This window comes from Leucopleurus acutus (genome assembly GCF_964270905.1).
Source record: "Leucopleurus acutus genome assembly, chromosome: 8".
NCBI lineage: Eukaryota > Metazoa > Chordata > Mammalia > Artiodactyla > Delphinidae > Leucopleurus > Leucopleurus acutus.
Window position 1 is genome coordinate 105,891,664 of NC_139151.1, and position 21,564 is coordinate 105,913,227.

The following is a 21,564-nucleotide window of genomic DNA, read 5'->3' on the forward strand; positions in this document are numbered from 1 at the left end:
ACGCTATTACTTATCAGAAGTCTCCACTATCACAGACTTTCACCCCTCGGGTTTTGGCCGTGGTTGTAAATCCCCCCAATCTTGTCCGTTTCCAGGCTTCCAGGGCCATATCAATTCCTCTCCGACGGATTTTACAAAATTGCTTTGTTTCTGCCTTTTCCCCCACGGCCACAGAGAAACACGGGCTGTAGTGGATCCAAAAAAAGGAAAACAGGAGTTTATAAAAGTTGCCCACGGGTCTCCCCCATCTGGTAGGTCGAGGAAGATTGACTGCAGCAAAGTTCAAAGGTCACTCCTGGCAGATCTAAAAACAGAGTGGCAGTGGTGGCCTCGACAGTGCGCTTTTTGTACCCGAAGTAAACCGATATGTCCTGAGGAATATCTTCAGGACACAAAGGGAGTGGGGCGCTGCAGGATGCTAGGAACGAAGCCAAACCTGGGAGCTTCCTTAACTGGCTTCTAGAGCCCCAGGAAACCTTTCCAGACACAGAGATGCTCACCACCAAACCGCAGGGGACAGTGCAAAGCAGGGCTGATGTCACAGACTGATGTCACCGGTTTTTAATACACGGAATAGCAGCCGTCGCTTGTGACAACTTTTTGACAAGTTAAGTCAACCCAGTGGAAGGGTCTCTACTGTTTTACCAGAAAAGTCAGGGTTTGGTGGGATTTTTTGTTTGTTTTTTTTCGGAAAAATACAAAACACATCCACAGAGCCATAAATAATCTGGTGGCAATATATACACATTTAAATAATTAATTTAAATATCTTACACCTACTCTTGAGTTAAACTGTCCGTTCGAAGAAAGTGCACCAAGGTGGCCCTTGGCACTCCCCTCCTGGGGGCTCTGAGGGTCACAGCCTGGGGAGGAAATGGGTGACCTTCATGGTGGGTGACACCCGGTTCCCCTTCTTGGTCTTCCCGTTCTTACTTAGGGCGATGAACATGCCGGGGTACCTGTAGCACTCGTAGGCGTTGTAGTTGTTGGGGAGGAGTATCTCTTTGAACTTGCACTCATCAGTGAAGAAAGGCTGGCGGGGAAGGAGAAGCGGTGTCAGGTGGAGCCGTCTCTGGGCCAAGGGACCCCTGTGGGCGGTGGTCAGGGAGTCCTTTCTCTCCCCGTCCCACCCTGGCTGCCAGGCCTCTCCTGGGAAGTCAGGGTGCCAAGACCTTCACAGGGTGATTAGAGGGACCTGGCCGGCCCGCAGCAGCTGCTGCTCCAGACACCTGCCCAGCACCTGGCAGCCAGGAAACTTCATCACCACTGTGTCCACCCTGGAGACTTCAGTCCTGCCCACAGGGACCCCCCCACCAGGGGCTACAGTGAGGCGCTCCCAATGACACGCTTTGACCGACTGGCGAGTGCCCACTCAAGGATGGCAGGAGCGCCGTCCCTGTCTTGGGGCTGCGCCTCCCGTTTGGGCTGGCCCGGGCTCAGCCGCACTGCCTCAGGGCCTTGGAGGGGGTGTCTCCAATCCTGGGGCCCCACCGCAGTCCCACACCGCGGCGCCGGGTGGCCGGGAAGCGCCGCGGTCCTGCCCGGCTGCTCGGCCGGGCCCCGCGGTACTCACCGAGCCGTAGAGTTTGCCTCTGCTGCTCATGGCCACGAAGAACCGGCCGGCCACGCCGAAGATGCTCACCACTCCCCGCTCCACGGGCGAGAGCTCCAGCAGGCCTGGGGGCGGGGCGCGGCTCATTCCCGGGCACGGGACCCTCGGCCCTCGCCGCCCGACCTGGCCCCCTCCTCTGCCTGCGCGCCTCCGGGACGCCCACTTCTGGGCTGGAGGTGAGCGTAAAGGAGCCGGGTCCCCGGCGCAGGTCGCTCCCGAAGGGACCCCGGAGCCCAGCGGGCTCGCCCCCAGGGCCGGCCCAGCGACGGCCGCGCCCGGTCCGGGACGGTAGGAGAGCGATGGCCCCGGCGGCCCCCGAGGCCGGCCCCAACACGAGCGCGCGTCCCGGGTTCCCGCAGGTGCCGGTGGCTGCGCCGCGCTCCCAGTGCCCACGGGCGAAGGCGCTGGAATTCGTCACCCGGAGCCCGGACTTCTGAAGGCGGGGAGGCGGGGCTCGGCCGCCCGGTTGCGCAAAGCCGGTCGCTGCTGCGACTCCAGGAGCCGAGCGCGTTTGCGTCCCCGGCGTCCCCACGCCAGAGGGACCGGAACCCGAGTCCGCCCCGGCTCCCAGAGCCCGCGGGCAGGTGTCAGCCGAGACCTTCGGGTGCGAGTTGGAAGGGGCGGCCGCTGCCCCGGGGCCCCGACCCTTCCCGCCCGCCCCGCCCCACTCACTGTCACTCGTGTCCGCGTGCACGCCGCCGATGCGGCCGTCTGGGAGCACCTGGAGGTGGAAGCCGATGCCCACGTTGCAGTAGAGCCTCCGCAGCCTCTTGATGCCCAGCAGGTAGTCCCCGGCGCCGCTCTGGACGGCAGCCTCCTTGGGCTGCGCGGCCACCGGCAGGCGTGCCAGCGAGCGCGCCACCAGGCTCTCCCAGCGACGCTCCAGCTCGGCCTCCAGCGTGCCGTTGGGTGCGGTGGGCGCGGCGGCGCCCCCTCGGCCGGCCCAGGGCGCCAGCACGGCCAGCAGCACCGCCGCGAGCAGCGCTGCCGCGGCCGCCCCGGGCCCCGCCATCCCCGCCCTCGGGCCGTGCGTCCGTGGGTGGATCGCTGCGCCCGGGAAGCCGGGGGCCGAGCTGCGCCTGTGGGGGCTTTGCGGGAGTGCACGGCCTGGGCCGGGGCAGGGAGTGCACGGCCGGGGAAGAAGCCGGAGGCGAGCGACGGAGCCCCCAGGCGCCGGGAGCTACCCGGGCTGCATGGAGAGGTTGGCAGTGGCGGAAGGAGGCACGGCCGGGGCTGGGACCCTGCGGAGTGGTGCGCGCCTCCCTGCGCGCTGGGCCGGCCCGGGCCGAGCCGCTATATATAGCAGATCGCCCCCCCACCACTCCCGCAGGGGGCCGTTTGCGTTCGCCTGGGCGCCCGGGGCGCTGTGGCGCTCGCGGCTGGTCGCAGGCCGCCTGCCAATCAGGGCTGGGGGAGGGGAGGAGGCCGGGGACCAGCGCCGCGAGTGCCACCTGGAGGGTCCCCGGCCCCCACCCCTGGCTTCGCTGGGCCCTTGGACCTCTTGGTCCCGACCCTCGCGTCTCCTCCACTCTCGTCTTGCAGCCAAAGTTTTGCTTCTTGCACTTTGTCCCTGCCTGTCCCGTCTCCGTGGGGCCCCTTCTCCGCCTCTGTTCCAGCGGCCTGGGTGCCGCCCTCACCTGGTACCCTCAGCTCAGAGAAGTCACTCCTTGCACTGTGCCTTTCAGGGACTCCCCGGAGCCTGTTCCTTCGCTGGGACCCTGTGGACCCACCCGGGAATGAGGGGCGGGTAAGGGCTGTGAAGCACCAGGAGCGCCTGAGCCTGGAAGGAGGAACCCAGCGCTACAGGGCGGAGGGAGGCAAGGGCCTGGGTTTGGCCACCTGCGCTCGGGCTGGTTCAGGGATGGAGCTGCGTGTACCAGGCGGAGGCATCACCTGAGCGGGGGGCCTGAGTGGGCGGTGCTAGGAGAAGACAGGGGGTGAGCTGGTGCACCCTGGGAGGCCATGGCACTGCACCCCCTACACACACACCCATGCAAGGACAGGGGCCAGGGCCGTAGGGGACACCCTTTGTCCTCCTCCCCTTTAATTCTGCAGCAGGAATATTCAAGTGCTGTAGTCAGAAGCCAACCTAGCAGGGACCCAGGCCAGGCTTTCGGAAGGCTCCCTTCCCCCACCTGCTGTCCCCACCTCCCTCTGTGCCCATTATGGCCTGATGGGGGCGGGGTCCAGCTAGATGCTGGCTCACCTAGGTGTGAAAATCCCTGTTCTCAGTTGTACCTGAGGGGCCTTGCTGTCACCTCCCAGCAGGTCCACCCAGCCACCGCTGCAGGGGGCCAGGAGCCCACCCTACCCCCTGTGGTCACCAGCACCTGTGACCAGAGGCATCATCCCCAGGCCTTTTCAGCCTCCCCACCTCCCACACCATGCCTGCCTGAGGAGCCCTTGGACCGACCTCTGAACCCTGCTGGGGCTCATTCAGACCACAGAGGGGACCTAGGAGGTTGGAGGTCTCTGGCTTGAGGCCAGAAAGGGGGCCCCCAGGGCTCAGTGAGTGCCCTCGGCCAGACCAGCACCGGGTGTCTCCAGACTTCTCGGTGAGAGCCTTTGCTCCCTCTGGGCCTGCAGCGGGACCAAGCAGTGGCCGTCCAGGCCGAGCCTTCCTGGGAGGCCGGGTACCGGCTCAGGGCTGCAGCCACGGCTATGAGGTCAGCTCTGCAGCTGCTTGGACCCCGGGCCCCCCACCCCCATGGGGCACAGGAGACCAGAGCCTGCCCCAGCCTTGTGCCTCACTCTCTGTGTGGCCTGGGTGAGTCCTGCCACCTCTGGGCCCCTAAACCCCCATTTGCAAAACTGCTTGGAAGGCGGGCTCCCCTCCTTCAGTCCGCGTCCACGTGGGCACCTCCTCTGGGGCAGTGGGACCCAGGCCCTCTGAGGTCTCCCCCCAGCTCCTGGCAGGGTGTGACCCCTCTCTTCCCAGCAACCCCACAGGGAGCTCCCTTTCCATCTCTCCTGTTTGCTGGCAAGTTCAGTGAAGGACCCTGTGCTGGTTCATCTCCCAGAACTGCCGTCCCACCCTCACGGCAGGTGTTCTCAGTGACTGTCCTTTGAAGGGCTGGCAGCCAGCAGGGGTGTTAGGAGCTGAGCCCTGGTTCCCCCTTCACCCTGACTCACGGTGGGTCCCTGAGCCCGTCAGGCCTTGGCTTCCTCAACTGTCCAAAGCAGCCAGCAGAAGCCATGAGGGTTAATCCGCCAGGATTGCAGGCGGAGGATGTAACAGGATGGTTATTTCCACCTGACTCCTGCCCGGGCCCCCTCGTCGCCTCCCCCGCATCTCCCAGATGCTCCCCATCGGCCCCTGTCCTCAGGGTCTTGTTTCCGTCTCTCCAACCTCCGCACTGGAAGATGATGACTGCTCCCCACTCAGGTTTCCCCTCAAATATCAGCCTCTCGGGAGCCCTGCCGCGACCCCCACCCCCTAGGCGGTCTCCTCTGCCCAGTGCATCTGGTTGTTGCTTCTTCTCAGCCCTTAAGGAATCTTCCTGTACCTGCTGACTCTCCTTCCCCTAGAAATAGTCCCTGATGCACCCGAAGAGCCTAGTTTACCAAGAACCTGGGGTGCAGGGGAGCCTGCGGAGCGGAGCTTCTGGGCCCTGTGGCCCCTGCTGCAGCGTCACATTGGGGGTCCATCTCTGTTGCTCATATGATTTTAGCCTTTAGCTTCTGATCATGCTCAGTTTCTCCATCTGTAAAATGGGCATAACAGTTACCCCTTTCAGGGGTCGCCAACCTCGACAACAGGGTGTGGGCCGTAGGAAAAGGCTGAGTACAGTCAGACCCCAGCCTCCTCGCGCCCGGCTAACAGTCCATACCCAGAGCGTGTGAAATAACCAACCCACATTTTTATCCTACGGGAGGCCCTACATCACAACACCAGCCCAGCCGTGACTGGAGGGGTAAAGTGTCAGACGGGAACAAAGGCTCAGAACTGAAACCGGCCAGTCCCCGCCTACAATCTTCTCGTGACCTTTTCTAACCTACAGAAAAATTGCAATGTCATTACCTTCTTGGCTTCTTCTCCTTTGAAAGAGTGACAGAGCTTCTCAGAACAACCAGCCCAGCTGTTAAGAACCTACTTGGCTTCATAGTAATAATAATAATAAAAAGTGCAGCATAAAAATTCAATTCTAGTTCTCAGGGTGGAGTGACAGGACTCAGCCTGGGGCAGGGCTCCCAGGCTGCAAACTTTGCAAATGGCTCAACTGTTTTCTTGTTGAACTTCCTTTTCTTGGCCTTAGTGAGAAGACCCTCACAATGGCCTCAAGGAGAAGGGTAAGGCCGGTGGTAGAGACATGTCTACACGGGCTGCAGCAACCCAAGAAACACAATTTCTTTTAGAACCTCCAAAAGAAAGGGGGGATTAAGACAATTTTTTAAAGCTTTTAAAAATTGTGGTTAGGACTTCCCTGGTGGCACAGTGGCTAAGAATCCACCTGCCTATGCAGGGAACACGGCTTTGAGCCCTGGTCCGGGAAGATCCCACATGCCGCGGAGCAACTAAGCTTGTGCGCCACAACTACTGAGCCTGCGCTCTAGAGCCCATGCCACAACTACTGAGCCCGCGAGCCACAACTACTGAGCCCATGTTCCACAACTACTGAAGCCCTCACTCTTAGAGCCCGTGCTCCGCAACAAGAGAAGCCACTGCAATGGGAAACCCACGCACCACAACAAAGAGTGGCCCCCGCTCGCCGCCACTAGAGAAAAGCCCGCACGGAGCAACGAAAACCCAACGCAGTCAAAACTAAATAAATTAATTTAAAAAAAAGAAAAAGAAGAACCACATGTGTGTGACCACCACCATTGTCCACCTCCAGAACTTTTTCTTCTTCCCAAACGGAGACTCTGCTCGTCAAACAGTAATTCACCGTTCTCCTGTCTCCATGAGTTTGATTCCTCCAGGGCCCTCCCATAAGTAGAGTCGCACAGTGTTTGCCCTTTTCTGTCTGGCTTATTTCACTGAGCATCCTGTCCTCAAGGTTTATCCACGTTGTCGCCTGTGTCAGGATTTCCTTCCTTTTGCAAGCTGAACAGTATTCCATTGCATGAATGGAGCACGTTTAGTTTATCCATTCTTCTGTCCATGGACACGTGGGCTGTTTCAACCTTCTGGCTACTGTCAATCGTGCAGCTCAGAGCACAGGTATGCAAATACCTGCTCAAGATCTTGCTTTCACTTCTTTTGGGTGTAGACGCAGAAGTGGAATTGCTGGATCACGTGGTCATTCTAAGTCTAATGGTTTGAAGATCCTCCATACTGTTTTCCACAGCTTTTTGTTTTGTCTTTTTTGTTTGTTTTTGGCCACGCCGCACAGCTTGCGGGGATCTTAGTTCCCCGACCGGGGATCAAACCTGGGCAATGGCAGTGAAAGCACCGAGTCCTAACCACTGGACTGCCAGGGAATTCCCTGTTGGTTTTTTTTTTTTTTTTTTGATAGGGTTTTAAAAATTTTTTATTTTATTGAAGTCTAGTGTTACAGTGTTGTGTTAATTTCTGCTGTAGAGCAAAGTGATTCGGTTATACACATATACATGCTCATAGCCTTTTTTTTTTTTTTGGTCACCTTGATCACGGGGCATCAAGGGGATGGGATTCGGAGGTGGCTCTGTGCCCACCTGATCCCCCTCTTTGTTTCTCTTCTGTCTCCTCTTCAACCCTGGGCTAGCCCAGCCAGGTCTGAGTGACAGGCGCAGGGCCAGTTTTTACAGCTGGAACTCAACAGAGCAATTCACCAGGCAGACACGTGCGTGTGCAGGTCTCTGCACACATTAGAGGCTCGAGCCTGGGGAAGTGGTCTTCTGGGGGAATTAAATGAGGTGATAGGTGTTGGGCACTTAGCACGGGCTGGCACACGCCCACCGAGCATCACACAAAGTCTTAGTGGGTTGATAGGAGCGCGGGGCAGGGCGCCAGGTGCCCGGGGTGCGGCCCAGCCCTGCCCTCACCCGAGTCCCCTGGGCAGTTTGCTTAGCTCCTTACCATCCAGTGTCCACGTTCACATGGTCGTGGAGAGAACTGGAGGAATCAGACCTGTGAAGTGCTGGGCATGCTGTCCTCACTGTGAGCCACTGGGGACTGGCCGCATCTCTCCAGATAATGTCATGGCTGGGATGTGTCCCCGGCACTGGGTGCTCCAGGAATCCGGCATGGCTCTGGCGGGCTTTGCACAGCCGATGGCCTTTTCTCTTCACCCAGACCTGGAAGGTGGGGCTGGGCTTACGGTCACCGTTTCACAGAAGAATCACCTGAAGCTCAGAGCCTTTGAGCAACGCGCTTAAGGTCACCAAGGTGGCCAATAGCAGAGGCAGGACGCACACTTGGGCGCTGGACACCAAACCAGGCTCAGTTTCCTCATCTGTAAAACAGAGCTCGTGTCCCCAACCTTGTCAGCCTCACGGGGTGTTAGCGGTCCAAACCATGCAGGTGAAAATCTTTGTCAGCTCCAGGGTGGAGATCCAGCTCCACGTGCTGGTATCATGACCCCAGTAGATTTGTTCACTCAGAAAATCATAGAGGGAATTCCCAAGCAGTCCAGTGGTTAGGACTGGGTGCTTTCACTGCCGGGGGCCCAGGTTCAGTTCCCGGTCGGGGAACTAAGATACTGCGAGCTGCTCAGTGCCACCAAAAAAGAAAAAGAAGATCATAGGCACACAGTCAAGCGCCCAGCTCCCCACCTGTTCCTTTTAATATTTCAGATCAAAAACAGAGCTACAGAGACCCACCCAGGGGCATTGAATCCGACCCTCTGGTTTCACGGCAGTCAGCAGAAGACCAAAGAAGGAAAGGGCCACCCAGGGTTATCCCGACGCCCAACCCCCTGGCTCAGGTCCATCTACTTGGCATTCTAGGTCCCAGGGCTGCCTCCCTGCCTGAGCGACACAGCTGCTGATCTCCCAGAATTTACATCTTGGGGAGGGAGAGACCGCAAACCAGCAAACCAGCAAGAGGCTGCAGTGTGGAGACCGTGGGACACGCTCCAAAGACACACACAAAGGGTCATTGGAGAGGACGGTACAGCTGAGACCTACAGGCTGAGAAGGACCCTCCGTGGAAAGGTGGAGTGCCCCCAGCAGAGGGGTCAGGGGAGCAGGATCCACAGGTGAAGACATCTGGCTGTTCAAGAAGAAAGAGGGAGCCAGTGCTGGGAGAGGTGGGCAGGCCTGTGGACCTGGGGGAGCTTTGGATCCCCTTCCAGGGGTGCTCAGGCCCAGCCTGAGTTCACCCTGCAGGGCGTGGCCGGTGGGCCTGGCGGGCTGAGCACCGGAAAGGCTGGGATGCGGGCATCAGTGGCGTGGTGAGGGCGTGGCTCCCCCACCCCCAGGCTCAGGGTCCCCCATCAGCCCTGACAGTGGGGTGCACCCTCTTCCCCGCAGCCCCGGGGTCAGTTGCTGAAGTACGCACGGGACTGAGCCGGTCTCAGTGTGAGAAGGTGGACGAAGCCCCTTCTGCCAGGAAGAATAGGGTGGAAGGGCTTGCTGTATATTCCACATTGAAGCCAGACACAAGTTCTGATTCTCCTTGCGTTAAGTCGAAGGGGCCCCGGTTAGTTTCTGCTGGAGTGGAAGGGCATCGTATTATAGCTAATGGTCACGAAGGAAACAATAGTCATAGTTGTTCCTGTGTGGTGGTTGGTGTGGATAGGGGAAAGGAGCCGCTTATGAGGAGTACGGACAGGAGGATGATGGCTAGTGTTGCTTCGTATGGGATTGTTTGTGCTACTGCTTGGACGGCCCCAATTAGTGCGTATTTTGAGTTAGAAGCTCAGCGGGATCATAGGATAGAGTAGACGGCTAGGCTGGATATTGCTGGCGTAAATAGTACTCCTAGGTTTATGTTGATGAGGGGATATGGTATGGGTAGGGGACTTCATATGGTGAGCCCCGCTCCCCAGCCCACGAGGGGCCCTCAGCGGCCCTCAGAGGAATCACCATGGGGGCGCTGGGGGTGGAAGAAAGGTCCTTTGAAAGGTCAGCTCAGGACACTCCACCCCTCCCTCCCGCTCTCCCACCTCCTATTCCTCTCACTCAAGCACCCTGGACAGAGTCTCTGGGCCCAGGGAAGGTGCTGGACCTCGTGCTCAGGCTGGGTGGCATCTGTGCCCCAAACGGGTCTCTTTTCTTTCCCTCTCTGCCCCTCCAGGACAGCAAAACCAGGAAAATCCTCAAAATATCACCTGCCCCTACTCGCCTATCCTGCAGGGCAATAATCACAGGCCCCAAATCAAGGAGCAGTGACTTCCCAAAGGCTGCTCAGGTGATGGGACGTGTGGGCCAAGCTGGCTCCAGCAGCCGGCCCCTCCTCTGAGGGGCTGTGTGGCCTCCGGCAAGTCACTCACCCTCTCTGAGCCTCTGTTGATTTTTCTGTCAAGTTGAGCCTATAATGGTGCTCACCTGGGAGGGTTTCTGGGAGGATTGAATGAAATGAATGGAGGTGGTGTGGGGGGATGGGGGAGTGAAGCAGGGGGTTGCGTTCTCCGAGAAGGTGGGTTTCCACAGCCAGACCTCAGCTTCTCAGGGCCAAAATGGAACAAGTCATGACCCGGCGTTTTAAGAACCCCTGGTGTCGGGCTTCCCTGGTGGCACAGTGGTTGAGAGTCCACCTGCCGATGCAGGGGACGTGGGTTCGTGCCCCGGTCCGGGAGGATCCCACATGCTGCGGAGCGGCTGGGCCCATGGGCCATGGCCGCAGAGCCTGCGCGTCCGGAGCCTGTGCTCCGCAACGGGAGAGGCCACAGCAGTGAGAGGCCCGCGTACAGCAAAAAAAAAAAAAAAAAAGAACCCCTGGTGTCACTTTCCACGGCCCACCTGGTCTTTGGAGGCCGTAAGACTTGAGGCTGATGGTGAGGCTGGCGGTACTCTCCCTTCTGCTTCCATCCTACTCCCTGGGAGAGGGGCATCCAGGGACCATATTGCGGGGGAAATCTAGGAAAGCTGTCTGCAGTGATACCTGGTCAGAGCATCCTACTTGGTCTGGACACTTTCGCCCTGGGGGTGGGGGACAGGCTCACATGATCTTAGGGCAGAAACGAGACTTCAGCTTTGGGGCCAATACCTCCCTGGACCCGTCCCTCAGGTCTCCTCTACCCCCGGCACTTCTGAACTTGGTGTGTCACCTGCCTAAGATGCTTCCTGCTGTTTAAGGCCCACAGAGTGTACCCTGAAGGCCTGGATAAGTCTGCCCTCCCCCCAAAAGGATTTCGATTGACCTCAGTCTGGAAATTATTATTTTTTCTTGGGAGACATGTGTGTTTCTTTGTCCCCAGGGATAGGCAATCAGGGGTGAGGACCTCAGTGGGGAAGAGGGCCAGCGTGTCTGGGCCTCACCCCTCAAGCCGGGCAGCCTGCCCAGAGCAGCTTCGCTCAGTCCAGGTTTCTTTCCTCCAGGGAGGCAGGTGTTCACTGGGAACCCCAGCTCCTTTTCTTTTCTGGCCCACTGTCCTCAGTGTCAGTTTCACCCTCATGTACGGGAATGAGCCGGCTCCCTTGTACTTTTCCAAGTTGAAATCCAAAATCTGTCGTAATTACTTGCAAAGAATGTACTCTCTAGTGCGTTTTAAATATTGACGTTTTAAAATAAAATTCTTCTGTTACTCTTTTTAGTGTGCCCAACGGAGTCTAAAAAACCATAATGATTTATCTTCCATTTTTTCCATCTTTTATTTTAAAAAAATATTAATGAGCTTTACATTCGCAGCCCAAAATCATAAATCCTGGCCTTTTTTCTTTGCATCTATATTTCCCCCTCCAGTTTTATCCAAATTTAAGGTAATTTTAACCTTGAAAATCTTTTTTGATCATCCTATCATGATTCTCTGGAACCAAAATATTTCTGTGAATTGAAATATTTTAAAAATGAGTTTCTTGTGACTTTTATTCTTTCTTTCTTTCTTTCTTTCTTTCTTTCTTTCTTTCTTTCTTTCTTTCTGTCTCTCTCTCTCTCTCTATGGCTGCGCTAGGTCTTCGTTGCTGCCTGCGGGCTTTCGCTAGTTTCGGTGAGCAGGGGCTACCCTTCGTTGCAGAGCGCGGGCTTCTCATTGCGGAGGCTTCTCATTGCAGTGGCTTCTCTTGTTTCTGAGTGCGGGCTCTAGGCGTGCAGTCTTCAGTAGTTGCGGCACGTGGGCTCAGTAGTTGTGGCTCGCGGGCTCTAGGCGTGCAGGCTTCAGTAGTTGTGGCGCACGGGCTTAGTTGCTCCGCTGCATGTGGGAATCTTCCCAGACCAGGGCTCGAACCTGTGTCCCCTGCATTGGCAGGCGGATTCTTAACCACTGCGCCACCAGGGAAGTCCCTCTTGTGACTTTCAGCATTAAACATTCTTGTTTAGGATTTTGTTTTCATCACAATTATTATCATACATGATCGATCAAAATACCGTGTGTATGATATCAAACAATGGACAAGTAAAAAGCACAAATAAAATTCGTTGGAAATGAATCTTTTAATTTGATAGAAGACAGACTTTGGGTTTTTTTTCAATTATTTCATATGATCATTATTACTTATTGCTGGAATAACATGGAATTTGACCTCAATTTCATTCTCATTTCCCATTTCTGTTATGTAAAAGCCAAGAAGCCTTATTTACAGAAATGATTAGATGGAATGGAAGATCTGTTATGGTGATGTCACCTGGGGATTTGAACACCTGCCAAGCAAAGTATATGTTCAAAATCACATGCTATTTTATCATCAAAAAAGTCTTTTCTTGCTCTGTCTGCTGACACGTCCAGTAGATCCTAGTCAAATTTGTTGACAGCAAAGACTCAGAAGCTGCCGGAATCAGCAAAGCGTGTATCATCAGTCGTTGGAGTCACACTTCTTCAGCTTCTAGGAAGTGTATCCAGAGGTCTTTTCACCAAGACCTGTGAAAGGGCGATTAATTATGCCAGTGATTCTTTTTCTCAGAAGTGCACTGTTAAACCCATTATCACGGAAGGAAAGAAAAAAGGAGTGGAAGTGGGACCATAGCTGATTTCAATATGGCTTGGCCAACACTGGTGATAAAAAGCTTCCAACATATCATATGTTTACATATATTTCTTTCCACACCCAGAAGCTACGGGCTTCATTCATCCAACATATAGGAAATTTCCACCATATAACAACATAATCAGCAAGGTCAGTCCCTTACTGACCTTACTGATGATCAGGTGAGAGATCAGATTATCATCAGAAGACATCTAACTGCATTTTTTCAATTCGAACAAGTGAGTTAATATGCGTCTCTATAGCAAACCTCCTACTTGGGACTTCTAACTCTGAGAAAGGCCATAGGTGGACACATCTGTCAATAGAGAGAAAGGACCAGACCTCTGCCTTGAGCTGGGAGCCTGCTGGTCTAAGGGACCTCTCTGTCAGAAGTGCATCTTTGTCAACTGTGGGATTAGGGAGACAGGGTGATCGAATGGAATCGTCCTGCCTCTGGCCCTCTGCTCCCCAGGGCAGGCCAAACTGCCTTTCTCCAGCCATCCTTGACCCTAGCAGGAGGCTGCTTCCAGGTCAGGGAGAGCAGGAAGGAGTATCAGCTGGTACTTCACCTTGCACCTTTGTTTGTTGCCCTGAGGCTTCTGTGCCAGAAGAGAGCTCCGGGAGCCATAGCTACCTGGAGAGGTTTGGCACAGAAAGCTGAGCCTTTCTTTTGCAAAGTGGGAGGAAGACCCAGTGAACAGAGATGGGAGGGGTCCATCCTAGGAGAGCACATGCTTCGCAATGGGTCTTCTGCTCCTATTCACCAGACCAGAGGTGATGGGGGCTTGGGCTGCAAGGGTGGCCCGGGATGGAGCGGAGGAGAAGTTCTGGAAAGGCATTCCTTCCCTTTCTGGCCTGGTTATCCCCTACTCACCTTGCAGACCTCAGCTCGACCTTGACCTTTCAGGGAAGCCTTGCCTGACCTCTGAAGTCCAACCCCCATCACAGGGTGGCCGTAGGAAAGTCCATCCTGGGGCTTTTAGAAAAACGAGGTGGTCTAGACTCTGGCACTGGGACGAAAGGGGCACACCTGGGCCATTCTGGGGACTCACATGGACACCTTGCCTGTGTCCCATCTTCCACCCACTGAGTCCCCGAGAACGGCCCATGTCACTGGCTTGTGCTCACGCTGCCTCCAGGCGGGGACCCTGGTGCTCCTGGGGAGGGCGCAGTGCACTCGACCGCCCTGGTGGCTGGCTCCTCCTTGGCCAGTTGGGATGCTGGCTACAAGACACCAGTATAAAGGGCTGTACTCGGCCCTGTGAAAGGGACGCAGGGGACGGAGGCCAAATCTGGGCAGAATCCAGCAACAAGCCTGGGAGCAAGGATGCTTGAGAAAGGTGGCCTGGCCGCGGGTGGGCTGGTCTGGACCCTGAGCTCCGTCTCACTGGGGCTACAGTTGGTGCGGCCAGAGCACAGCCTCACTGAGCCGAAAGTGTCCGGAAGTCAGCGCCCATCCAACCCCTAGAGGCAGTTTTTCCTCCAGCTTCGGCCTCACTGGCTGTGTCCTTGGTACCCACACTGTGCTGCTCACCAGTCCCTACTCGGGGCACACAGGGACACGGAGCCCAGCCCCCAGGTGCAGGGACGAGGGAATCCCTCCCCCATCCCCCGCCTCCTCCAGGCTTAGTAAACAGCAGGAAGTATCGCCCGCAGTAGGTAAATTAATGTTTCCCCATCACCGTTGTTACATTACTGCTGCCACTGAGGCGGGGGGGCCACACAGCCTCCTGTGGTCCATTCTTGGGGGCTGTAAGGACCATCTGACTCTATCCATTACTCTGGCTGTGAGACCTTGGGAACATTCTTACCCTCTGCCTTCCCATCTGCAAAATGGGTAACAATGGGGAGGAAGATTTAAGTTAATGCCTAAAGCAACAGGCACTCCATTCGCCTGTGCTCTCCTGAGCCAGTCCTGCCACTGAGTCACCCCATGGGGCCTTCCCGCAGCTCCAGGCCTGGGGTGCTAACCCTCCAGGGCAGCCCAAAGGCCTTCCCGGGCCCCTGGTCTTGATGACAAGAGGCCTTTTTCTGCCTCTGCCGCCTGCTCCTTGACATCCCACGCGCCTGCCTCTAAGCCTGAGATGCGCTTCTAAGCCGGGGCAGACCCAGCCTGCTATTCTGGGGTCTTCTTTCAACTATTTTGGCAAAGACCAAATGGCAGCCTTCTTTAAAATAGATGCTCCCAGCCCGGAGGTCATTCCCTGAGAACCAGGTCAGACCAGGCCCGGACTTCTTCCCAGCAGCTCATTCAAGTTAAACCCAGACCCTGGCATGTTGTAGCCAGGACGAGTGCCCGACTGAAATACCGGCGGCAAACGTGGAGCAGAAGCCAAAACAAAATCTGGCAGACCCCCCAAGATGCCTCGGGCTTCTCAGTTTCACAGATGCTCTGCTTTTCTTTGTGAAATCGCAGGGGCCAGCCAAGGAGGCGGTCAGGAGGCCGGAGCGAATTTGAATCCAGCAGCCATGGCAGCCCAGCCCGCTCCAGTTCGGGGTCACCCCATGAGCACGCATCTGGGGAGCAAAGCCTCCTGCCACTTGAGTCCCAGGAAGCCCACACAGCAACTGAGTTTCTGAACAGAGCGGAGCTCTGATCAGTGAGCCCCACTTCCCCTCCATGTCCTTTGCCAGAGGAACGAGTTTGCTCACCTAAATATTTTTGGTCCCTTAAGATCATACACATGTAATCGCGGAGGAGATGTAAAAAAATATGGAAAGGAATTCCAACTATAAAGTGATGCTACGTCTAATTTTACTAAAGATCTTGTGCTGCCGCATCCCAAAGACATCAAATTGCGAAACAGCTCAGGTGCGCACCCTGTCACCTGGTACCTGAAGTGCTGGCCATTGACTGAACAGGTTCCACCCCTTCGGCTCGAGTGGTTTTCCTAAGTATTTCACCAGGCTTGGCCGTGCCCTCCTTCCCATTCTGACCTTGGTAAGATGGTCTTGTGATGGCATCAGGCCAGCAGGGCAGGGAGTATTTTGCCCAGGGTTGAAGCTCACTAAGTCATTCAACAAACGTTGACTGTGCTCCTGCAGGTGCAGGCTCTGTTCCAGGCACGGGGACGTCGCCACCCTGCCTCTCGGAGCTGCCTTTCCACGGGGAGGAGACACTGACCAAGGAGTCCCCCACGGGGTGGGAATTTAGAAACGGGATCCAAGTTCCTCCAGGGGGGTAGGATGGGGGCGAGGGGCCCTGACCTGGTCTGGGGGTCAGGGAGGCATCCCTAAAGAAGTGGTAGCTGGTTGTCCTGAAGCTCTGCTCGGGGTGGGGCAGGCGACCTCGGCCAAGTGCAAGGCTTGGAGGCGAGACCTGGGGCCTCTGGCATGAAGGGCAGAGAGCCCAGAGGGACAGCCTAGGGGGCGCTGATGTCAAGGGGCTGTAGGGACTAGCAGGGCTTTGAAAAGGCCCCAGGGCAGAGCCCTCTGGCCTCTGTGAGCCCTTGGGGGGGCGGGGAACTTATGGAGGGGGCTCAAAGGAGTCTGGCTTAGGGGCAACGGAAAAGGCTGTACCTTTCATGCACATTAAACCAAGTCCCCAGCAGCTTCTGGCGCTCTGAGGGCTGTCAGCCCCTCTCCTCCCTGCAGTGTCTGGGCGGCCCCAAGGGTCCAGGCTGGGCCCTGGGATCTGTGTCTGACCTGCTCCCCCATGGCCAGCCTGGGCTGCGCTTCACCCCATGGCTGAAGGAGCACATGTAGGAAACAGGGGCTCAGGGCACACAGTGGGACGGAGACATGGGAGGTGGGTCGCGGGGGTCTCCTGAGCCCCGGAGAGGCATTTCTATCTTCACCACAGAGTAAAGCGGTTGGAGCTCTGAAGCTGGAGTATGCCTCCATCCCATCTGTCCTTCTGAGAGCTTTGCTGCCACGGTGCAGGGCAGGCACACAGCTTCAGAAGGAGCCAGGAAGGAAGTCTTAGCAGCCTTATGGACACATGGCCTCTATCCTCGCTGCTCAGCTCTGCCACATGTAAGTTAGCCACACGCGCTTAGGGCAAACCCAGACATCTGACGCTGTGATTTTCCACCATCGTTTCCCAAGGCCCCGCCCACGCCTGATTTGACCGCGTTACTTTGTAGTAAGTCGTCTTTACTGAGTCTTTCCAAAGCCAGTCTTCGTGGGCCATCAGCTCTCTTTTTGCCTTTGTGTTCCATCCATGTGTTTTACACTCCTTTAATTTCCCAGTTGCCCTGACAAGGACAGTGGGCCCAGGCGACTCGGGAACAAACCCAGCAACTGTTACTGGAGGGGATGGGAACATATTGATGGGAGACCTGTATGGGGTTCCACTCTGCTAACCACTTGCTGTGTGACCCCGGGCAAGTCGCTCACCATCTCTGAGCCTCAGTCCCCTCCTACCCTCCTGGTAGGGATTCAGCAAGAATGAGGAAGGTAAGAGCCCTGATCTTTCTTCATGGGCGCCTTTGAGAGCAGCGAGGGCCTTTGTGGGCAGAAGGATCCTGCACTACAATGCAGAGGAGGGGCCCAGAGCTTTCTCTTCAACACAGATGCTCCGGGCCAGGGTGAAACGGGCTTCTTGCCGACCTCGGTCACAGCCCAGGCCCCCGTGCGGTTCTGCTTCCCAGGACCCAAGCTTCGGTGAGATTGGGCATCACGTCAGCCCGGGATGTTTGGTTTCTCACGAGCCATTGTGGTCCCAGGGGGCAGGGGATGTGGACATGCCAGAAGCAGTGACCGTGCACTCAGAAGGGGCCCGGCCTCTGTCCATCCTGATCCCCCAGGCCGGGAATGCAGCAGCAGAAAGGCCCCATGAGATGGAGGTTCTGATAGGTTCTGAGGGGAAGGGCCGTTTCCTCTGACCGAGGACGCGGGTCACGGTGGATGGGCTGCCACAATGCGAGAGGGGCGGCTAGGGGCCAGAGCCCAGCCGGTGCCTCCGGAAGCAATTTGATCTGGTCACTGCCTCTTTTATTTTTTTTAATTTAAAAAAAATTTTTTTGAGCTATAGTTGATTTCCAATGTTTCAGGTGTACAGCAAAGGGATTCAGTTATACATATAGTCCTTTTCAGATTCTTTCCCATGATATGATTACAAGATATTGAATATAGTTCCCTGTGCTATATAGCAGGTCCTTGTTGTTTATTTATTTTATATAGAGTGTGTGTGTCTGTTAATCCCAAGTTCCAAATTTCTCTCTCCCCCCATTTCCCCTTTGGTACCCATAAGTTTGCTTCCTATGTCTGTGAGTCTGTTTCTGTTTTGTAAATAATTTCATTTGTATCATTTGTTAAGATTCCACATGTAAGTGATATCGTATGGTAACTGTCTTTGTCTGACTTACTTCACTTAGTATGATAATCTCTGAGTCCATCCACGTTGCTGCAAATGGCATTATTTCCTTCTTCTTTATAGCTGAGTAGTATTCCATTGTGTATCTGCACCACATCTTCTTTATCATTTGTCTGTCGGTGGAGTGGTCTCTGCACCTTTACCCTCCGTGTCTCCCCTTGCCAGACGGAAAAGATCCGATGGCCTCGCCTGTGCCTTTAGGTCTTGTCTTCCTGCACAGTACCCACCAGCTGGGACTCCGTCCACTCCACATTCCCCCTGGAAAGCCCATCCCCACCTTCTCAGGAGGCGACTGACTCAACATCGGAAAGTCCCTCCCCCGCCCCAGGGTCCAGCACGGTCACGTCCATGGACACCCTTACCCCAGGGGCTGATAACCGCTGGCTCTCTGGTCCGCTCCTCCTAAGCGTAGGGGCAGCCCGGCACAGTCAAGGCCTCAGTAAATATTTATTTGCTGAATAAACAGACGAATGTGTGAACCATCCTGCAAATACAATTTTTGTTTTCACTTAATAAATACACCCTGTCATCGTCCCACATCACTGCGTGGTCTTTGTAAACCTTCTCACTTCTGTAGAGAGGATGGACGTACCATGGTTTACTTAACCACTCTGCTCTGTTAGGTAGTTTCTGAGGTGTTTTTTTTGTTTTTATTTTTTGCTTTTTGCTTTTCTATTATCAACAATGCTGTGATGACCATCTTTGTGGATAAACATTTTTTTTCTGCATTTGGGGTGTGATCTTCAGAAGCGGAATCTCTGGATCCAGGCCAAGAATCTGGGGCTTGAAGTTTCCGGTCCTCGAAAGCATGCGTGTACACTGACGGCACCGTGTTGGAGGCTGTCCCACATCTCAGCAGCTCTGGGTTAAGTCGGTTTTGTTCTTGTTTTTTTCCTGCTATAGTCTTTACTAATTTGACAGGCAAGCAATGATACTGGATTTTTAATTTTATTTGTTAATAACTTTTCATTTGATAGTAGTTTTAGATTTATAGGAAAGTTACAGAGATAGTACAGAGAGTTCCTTTATATCCTGCACCCAGGCTCCCCATTACAGAATTAACATCTTGCACGAGTGTGTTACACTTGTTACAATTAATGAACCAATACTGACACATCGTTATTAAGTAATGTCCAAGCCTTAAGCAGATTTCAGTAGTTTCTCCCTACTGTCCTTTTCTGCCCCAGGAGCCCACGTCACATCTGGTTGTCCCCTCTCCTTAGGCCCCCCTTGGTGGTGACAATTTCTCAGACCTGCCTTGTTTTGATGACCTTGACGGTTTTGAGATGGCTTTTGATTTTCATTACTGTCTTTGACAGTGGCCGGGGCTGACGCTGATTCCATGAGTTGCTTTGCTGTGGGTGTCCCCTCCTCGAGGCCCCTTATCTCTTGGGGTCTCGACGCTTCCCTCAGAAATCTGAGTGACCCTGAGATACTGAACACGAACGCTCGCTGAGCACGCTGAGCCCCCCACACTCTATAGGCACCTGTTTTCCTCTTTTTTAAAAAACATTAATTAATTTATTTATTTTTGGCTGTGTTTGGGTCTTCGTTGCTGCATGTGGGCTTTCTCTAGTTGCGGCAAGCGGGGGCTACTCTTCGTTGTGGTGCACGGGCTTCTCATTGCAGTGGCTTCTCTTGTTGTGGAGGACGGGCTCTAGGCGCGCGGGCTCAGTAGTTGTGGCTCGCGGGCTCAGTAGTTGTGGCTCGCGGGCTCTAGAGTGCAGGCTCAGTAGTTGTTGTGCATGGGCTTAGTTGCTCCGGGCATGTGGGATCTTCCCGGACCAGGGCACGAACCCGTGTCCCCTGCATTAGCAGGCGGATTCTTAACCACTGTGCCACCAGGGAAGTCCCAACACCTGTTTTCTTCTTCAGGTGGGTCTGTTGCTTGGCAGAACTTGGGAATGGGCTTTCAGGTAGATGGTGCTAGGGTACAAGGAGCAGAGCCAATACTGACATTGATTTCCTCAGCTCTGGAGGAGATCAAGCGAAGACCTGATCAGGGGGCTGGTGGGAGGTTAGCAGCTACAGGAGTGACACCAGTCGCCTTTAGGGAGCAGTGGGGGTCTCTTTCCCAGGGCAGGCCAAGGCAAGGTCCCCAAACCTCTGCCTCTGCCCTCAGAGCCACAGCCCCAGACCCGGTTCCTGACCACACACAGGACAAAATGCAGAGTTCCCAGCACGGCCCTGCACGGGCTGTCCTCCCTGTCTGCCCCCACCTCGTGCCCCTCTGCCCATGCTCCGGGTGGGCCCTCAGCTGGCCTGGCTGCCTGGGGCCTGGGCCAGGACTCTCCTGACCACAGGGCCTTTGCACTTGCTGCCCCACCCTGCCATCATCACTCAGGTCTCAGCTTGGATGTCTCTTCCCCAGACAGATCTTCTTGGTCAAAGTATTACCTGTTCCCCATCACATCAGTCTCCAAGCTATACTTTATGACATGGCGCATCTGAAAGTAGCTATTTGTCCCTTATATATCTTAGGGGGGCCTCCATAGCATTGGCTGCACAGGCTAGGGAGCCGGCCTGGCCCGCTGTCCTCTCTCCCCTAGGAAGGCGCCAGGCTGGTGTGAACAGGATGTTAGTGAGTATCTGTGAGGGGAGCGAGAGTGGGCGGCGGGCGGGGAGTGTAGATGGCACTAAGCAGGCCTTCCCCACTGTCAGGGACACAGCACCACCTGCTGCCGGGGGAGGCCTCAGCGATGGCCGCCGCAGAGCGCCAGCCCTGGGGACAGAACTCCATCCTTGTGATGGGGACACTGGGGTGGGTTCGGGGATGGGCACAGTGAGGAGGGCCCAGCACTGGACAGGGGTGAGTTTTTCCCAGTGACAAGGGGTTGCGTCCTCTTTGACCAGGACTGCAGTTCCAGCCTCATCCCCCTCAACAGCATGTCCTACAGGACCCCAGACTCTTAGGGTGGGCCAGCTCTCGAGAAGCCCACCTGGGCCCTTGTGGACATCACATAGGGACTGGAATCAGTGACCTCTGGGTCTGCCTGCTTTGGGGACCCAAGGACCTTCTCACCCGAGTGTCTCACACTGCCTTGTTTACAAGATTGTCTAAGGGGGGTGGGGCATTGTTTTTATTTGTTTGTTTTTTGTTTTTGCAGTACACGGACCTCTCACTGTTGTGGCCTCTCCCGTTGCGGAGCACAGGCTCCGGACGCGCAGGCTCAGCGGCCATGGGCCCAGCCGCTCCGCGGCATGTGGGATCTTCCCGGACCGGGGCACAAACCCGTGTCCCCTGCATCGGCAGGCGGACTCTCAACCACTGCGCCACCAGGGAAGCCCGGGGGTGGGGCATTTTACAGGGAGAAAGAGGCTCAGGGTCAAAGCAACTGTCCCATCCATACAGCAGTGAGTAAGAGGTGGAAAGATCGGAATTCACGTCCGTGCTCTGACCATTAAGAGCCAGTGCTGTGTGACCTTGGGCAGATGGCTTTACCTCTCTGAACTGTTCCTCAGTGGAAAAACAGGGATGATAATAACAGCACATACTTCTTAGGATAATCCTGAGGCCCAAGCGAAAGACCATGTGCCCAGGGCTCAGTGAGGCCAGCATCTCATGTGGCTGGCTGGTAGCCAAGCTGGCAGGACAAGAACTCCCGCTCCTGGGCCAGTGCCCTCCTCCCCCCAGCCCTCTGCCCTCCAGCCC

General features: G+C 55.8%; 1 protein-coding gene across 1 annotated transcript; it reads right to left on the reverse strand.

Moving 5' to 3' along the window:
• Nucleotides 1–856: 856 nt before the first annotated feature.
• On the reverse strand, nucleotides 857–2,624 carry FGF4 (fibroblast growth factor 4; the record flags this gene model as incomplete). The annotated part of the gene is made up of 3 exons (XM_082844449.1): nucleotides 857–1,033; nucleotides 1,574–1,677; nucleotides 2,285–2,624. 3 exons carry the CDS (start codon nucleotides 2,622–2,624, stop codon nucleotides 857–859), a joined length of 621 nt encoding a protein of 206 aa, XP_082700575.1.
• Between the last annotated feature and the right edge of the window lie 18,940 nt (nucleotides 2,625–21,564).